This window comes from Sinocyclocheilus anshuiensis, unplaced genomic scaffold (genome assembly GCF_001515605.1).
Source record: "Sinocyclocheilus anshuiensis isolate Anshui unplaced genomic scaffold, SAMN03320099.WGS_v1.1 scaffold4254, whole genome shotgun sequence".
Lineage (NCBI taxonomy): Eukaryota > Metazoa > Chordata > Actinopteri > Cypriniformes > Cyprinidae > Sinocyclocheilus > Sinocyclocheilus anshuiensis.
Genome location: NW_015541147.1, coordinates 34,484 through 40,365, shown reverse-complemented (window position 1 = coordinate 40,365; position 5,882 = coordinate 34,484). Strand labels below are relative to the sequence as shown.

General features: G+C 38.3%; 1 protein-coding gene across 1 annotated transcript in view; it reads left to right on the top strand.

Moving 5' to 3' along the window:
• Positions 1 to 4,849, top strand: part of LOC107690756 (guanine nucleotide-binding protein G(olf) subunit alpha-like) — a 21,506-nt gene extending 16,657 nt beyond the window's left edge. The window contains exon 6 of the mRNA XM_016489166.1: positions 4,551 to 4,849. Within this exon, the coding sequence (XP_016344652.1) occupies positions 4,551 to 4,580 (30 nt within the window). The 3' untranslated portion in view covers positions 4,581 to 4,849. The remainder of the gene's footprint in view (positions 1 to 4,550) is intronic.
• Positions 4,850 to 5,882: the final 1,033 nt, after the last annotated feature.

Here is a 5,882-nt window from a genome sequence, read left to right as displayed (position 1 = left end):
GCATCCTCCATCGCTGCAGAAGCGCCGACCCAGTGTTTACAAAGTGAACGTGCAAGGAGGGTCAAACACCCTTTAAAGAAAAAAAAGGTAAAACAACGATGTAGAATAATTTTGAAGTTGGAGGAGAAAAGTGTTGGGAGTTTTTAGACATACCCTGTCTTGAACCATTGTACACAGACAGAGTATGCATGCGCCTTGCAGAGCTAATAAAGATGGCGGCGCGTTCACACGCTGCGGCTTCTCTCTCTCCCGACAGAAAGGTGTTTTCGTGTTTTTTGTCTTGTGAGTCGCAGTGTTTTTGTACCCAACACACAGCTTCTTCAGTCTGCTGCCATCAGGGAGGAGACTGCGGAGTCTCCAGGCCAGGACCAGCAGACTGAAGGACAGCTTCATCCATCAGGCTGTCAGGAAGCTGAACTCCCTCCCGACCTTGCCCCCCCTCCCCTCTTTTGCCCCAAGCACCACTGAACTCTGACCCTCTGACGGACTCTCCCACTCCCCCCTCCCAAACACACACACACACACACTGTCACTTTAATCAGTCTAAATAAGCTCTTTTGCACTACTAATCATTATATCTGCACTATTGTTACTTCACTGGTTTGCACTCTATCTGCCATGTGCCTTGTGCTGCTTTATATATTTTTTTACGTTTTACCTTATTTGTATATTTGTATAGTTGTATTTTATATTTAATCTGTATCTCTGTATTTATGTTCTACTGTTAGTGTTATCTGTATGCACCAAGGGTCTGAGAGTAACGCAATTTCAATTCTTTGTGTGTATGTGCTGTACATGTGGAAGAATTGACAATAAAGCAGACTTGACTTGACTTGACAAGACGAGCATTTGTGGTTAAAAAGTGTATAAATATATATATTTTTTAAAGAAAATGACCGATCATTTCGCTAGATCCCTGTTGCAAAAAACAGCATATGCTGGTTAGGTATGTTTTGAAGCATGGCTGCTGGTTTGAGCTGGTTTAAGCTGGTCCTTAGCTGGTAATGAGTTGGTTTAAGCTGGTTCTTCGCTGGTCATGTGCTGGTCCTAAGCTGGTTTTAAGCAACTAGCTCCTGCTCAGGACCAGCTTAGGACCAGCACATGACCAGCTTAAACCAGCTCATGACCAGCACGTGACCAGCTTACCCTTCACCCAAAAATGAAAATTAGCCCATTATTTACTCACCCTCAAACCATCCTAGGCATATATGACTTCCTTCTTTCATATGAATCCAATCGGAGTTATATTAAAAATTGACTTTGATCTTCCAAGCTGTTTAATGGTGGGTCAGCGGGTGTTGCAGTTCATCAGTCCAAAAGAAGTGAAATAAAGCATATACATCCATAATAAAAAGTGCCTCACACAGCTCCGGGGGTGAACAAAGGCCTCCTGTAGCGAATCAATGCATTTTTGTAAGAAAAATATCCATATTCAAAACATAACAATCACTTTAATCTAGCTTGCACCAACAGCTGTACATGGAAGCAGCTCCGGGAGGATGGCGTAAGATGTTGGCGTTGCGCATACGCGGGTGAGTCTCGTGAAAATCAACGTTTGTTTACAGGAGCAAAGGAAGCAAAGTTTCCGTACTTTAGCAAAGGAAAACCAGTCTCCTCTTGGCTTATATCGAAATCCTCCGACATTCTTCTTTACAAATCCTTGTTTTGTACTTCTAATTCGTGACCGTTGTTTTGTTTGATCTCTCCCCTGCGCTTCCGTGTTCGTCACTTCTGAGCGGCGCATGCGCAACGCCGACGTCCTATGTCATCCACCCGGAGCTGCTTCCGTGCACAACAGTGAGCGCAAGCTAGATTAAATTGATTATTACGTTTTAAATATGGTTATTTTTCTTACAAAACCGCATTGATTCACTACAGGAGGCCTTTGTTCACCCCCCGGAGCCGTGTGAGGCACTTTTTATTATGGATGGATGTGCTTTATTTCACTTATTTTGGACTGATACACTGCAACACACACATGACTGCCATTAAACAGCTTGGAAGATCAAAGTTCATTTTTAATATAACTCCGGCTGGATTCGTCTGAAAGAAGAAAGTCATATACACCTAGGATGCCTTGAGGGTTTGGGTGTTTACCACCGAGCTGTGGGCTAATGCTGCCATCACGTGCTATCGGAATTATCATAAATACAAGTTTCCTAATCGGAAATTAGACGTGAACGCCTCTCAAGATGTATTTACTACTGGGAAATTCTGAAATAATTTTGATACCAGAGTTTACGAGTTGGGCGGGTCATAATCTTTAAACATGGTGGAGGGGACAACCATTGCTGCTGTAAATGCTGTTCTCACAACAACTACATCCCTTTGTCTTGTCGCTAAAGTAGTGTATTTATAGGCTAGATATGAACGATCATTCGAAGCATATTGTAGTTTTTATAAGCAGTGAAATAAGCATGTATTTGAACGAAATTCCATAATTGTCAGCAAACTGCATGTGTAGTGCGGTGAATGTTTATGATAGTCAACCAATGGGATGCTACATTTTATTCTTTCCGACATTAAAGCACTTGAATACGACAAGCTCGTAATCACGACTTCATAAGTGGGAAATAGGACATTTCTGATAGCACTTGAAGGCAACACAAGTAATGGTGATGGGCATTCCGTTATTGACATGTGCTGCACACAGTAGACCAATCACAACAGACTGGGTCATCAGACCAATCACCGCAGTTTAGCATCACACAAAGGAGGGGTTTGGAAAAATGAATCATTGAGCGAACCGTTTGGGAGTCGAAAAAAATAAATGCATATTATAAGACAATGAGAGTGTTTTTTGACCTTGCATGCATGTCAACCTGTACTGAGAAATGTCATGTAGCTTTTCATTTGTGAACCACTTTATTAAAAAACACTTTATAAAAAAAAAAGTAAATAAAATGAATAAAAAATTGATTGGCAGCTAGCACTGACAACAAGTTTCTGTGCATGTGTATATTTCCGTCTATGTACGAGTGTGTGTCTGTACAGTATGTGTGTGCATGCGAAGAGAGAGGACGAGAAAGTTTTCCATCGATAATAAAAGGTAACTTAGTGGGCAAAAATCATTTTTATCCTGTTGTTTATCATATTTGTTTATGTTAGTGTCTCTGGGGGTTTAGGTTCGTTTGCTGTTGTAGGCTGTCAGGACCTTAATATTTTTGCAAAGTGATATAGAAATGTAACATGATCGACAGACCTGGAACATAGCTGTGCATTTTTGTGATACAACTTTCTTTAATTGTCAGTTTTGTGTTCATTACTGAAACAGCATAAAATATGCCTTAATTATTTAACTGAATAATCTGCCTAGATTTTTTTCTGAAGCTCACTTTTGAATGTTTTGAATCTTATTTTTTTATCTTATGTTTGAGACTTTCGAGATTACCCTTTTAATTCATTTCTAATCAAATACAAAAGTATAATGTATGTATGGCCCAGTCATATCATGCTATACAGTGCTTCAAGTCATAATTAATTTCTTAAAAGTGTCATGAAACCCCCGTTTTAGCACTGGTCGTTCACACCTCAGATTTGAAAAAATCTCAATAAATGGGCATGTAAAGCTGTGGAAAAATGGGAGTGAAGAGGGTGCAAAGAGGGGAGAATACAACCAATAATACACAGACCTGAATATTAAAATATGAGCAGAAAAAGAAAGAAAATACAAACAACAATAGAGATAGGGGCCACCTTAATATATTTAAAAAAATATAAAAATAATGATAATTAACTCTCAAGAAATCTTATCATTAGAGACCAACAACTATCATGAACAAATCCAATATGTTTTGATAAATTATTATTTGAAACAAATAAGCAGAGATATTGGTCTATATGAAAAATGAAGAAGAACATTTAAAAGTTCTAATATTTTCACGTTTACCAGCATTACAGTCTCAATACAAATGACACAAATCAGTTTAAAACAGAAAGAATAAAGGCATAGTTACTTTTTGTTCACTCTTCTTTGAATTTTCGCTGTTTATCATTGTATGCTGTGTATCACAATAATCCGTCATGTCATCGCATTCATGATCAGACGTACCGCTCTATCGGTGTCCTTATTTGCACGTCTTTCATTTGAAGAAGACATGATATGTGCGCATACACGGTACTGGTTCATGTTTGGAGCACGGGAGAATATTAAATATTGTTCACATAAACTTGAAACAGGCTGTTTTCACTGATGTGCAACCTGTACGTTAACATCTCAAAAAATGTGTTTTAGGGTTTCATGACCCTTTAAAAAAATCTTGGGGAATGTAGAATATTTGCAGGTAAGAACAGATGTAAACAGTTTTTTATAGCAAAATATTTTAGTAGTGAAAGAGCACTATGCAATGCATAAGGCAAGCGTTTCAGCTATTGCTGATAAGAAGTTATGTATGATTTCTAAATAGATGATGCTTTCAGAACCAAAAGAGTTTGTATTTGGTAACTAGTGCTATAGGTGAGATGGCATGAGTGTGCACAGCCACGTGTATGTTTGTGTGTGTGTGTTTGCCACTGTTACTTAATTAAAATCTCTCTCTATTGAGTCGCAGAGAGCGTTCGCCCTGTCATGTGTTTTATAAGGCTGATTCGATCAGAGTTCAAAGTGGCAGCCAGCTGACAGAGGACACACACACAGAACTCTCTTAAACATTATTGGACTCTTTTTCTCAGCTGTTTGATGATGGTAAAGATGATGGTGATTATGTCATAATACAGATGATAAACATAATAAACACTGAAAACATTTTGTTATTAAAGAGTAAGCCAGTTTACCTCTTAAATTACTGTAAATCTAGCTTGAGTTGCAAATGAAAGTTTTTTTGAGGTATGCTATGATATGATTAATATGATGGGGTATGTGCTTTTGTATGTGTATATATATATATGTGTGTGTGTGTGTGTGTGTTTGGGCCGCAGTGCTGTCTCCCTTAATTAGGCTCTTTATGTAATGGTGTATTGATTTTTGTTAGTAAACACACTGACCAAGCACTTACAGATAAGAACTGATGGGGGGTCGTCCATCTTTCTGAACCAAACGCATGTGTGTACCAAAAGAGAACATGCTCAGTGAGGGCAGGATGAAATGTGGGGGAAGAACTTCTACATGATAAGAATCTTCACCTGGAAGACTGGCAGTGCATTGTGTTTGTGTTACTTTAATTAGGGGTGTAAAGGTACATGTATTTGTATGGGTCTTTCAGTTTGGTATACATATGTACCGAACAAATACAGCATTTTTTAACCACTGCATGTCCAGAAATAAAATTGAAACTCACTGTTTTATGTATATTAATTTGAACAAATTCTGTCTGTTTTTTAGGAAATTGAACAATAAAAGCCATTTTGATGCTTTTTGATATGGTGTGACAGATGTGCTTCAGTTCACTGTGTTCAAAGCATGAGTAAACATGATCATCCTGTCCCTTTTACTACTTTAAGTAGGGGTCGACCGATATGTGTTTTTCAAGGCCAATGCCGATACCGATTATTACAGATCAAGTAGACCGATAACCGATATTTTGAACCGATATATATGTCTGGTGTAAAAATTAAAATTAATGTCAAAATTAAGAATAACAAGGGCTCTGACAAAAACTGCCTTCCCTGGTGTTGGTTGAGTGTAGTACTCCCACAGTAAACTCTTTATTTTAAAGAGTTAAACTCTTTATTTTTGGCAAACAAAGAGTTTACCATTAAAATTAAAACTTGGAAGAAAATGAGAGTTCTCAAGACTCAAAAGTACGTGCAAATGATAAGTTCCGTCATATGTCATCGCGTTATAAGCGTGGAACCTGCGGGAAGTATAATTATTATTAATAGCCGCAATCCTGCGCCTGAAATTCAAGACCTGCTCTGTGTTCTCTGCTAATAACCCGACTGTG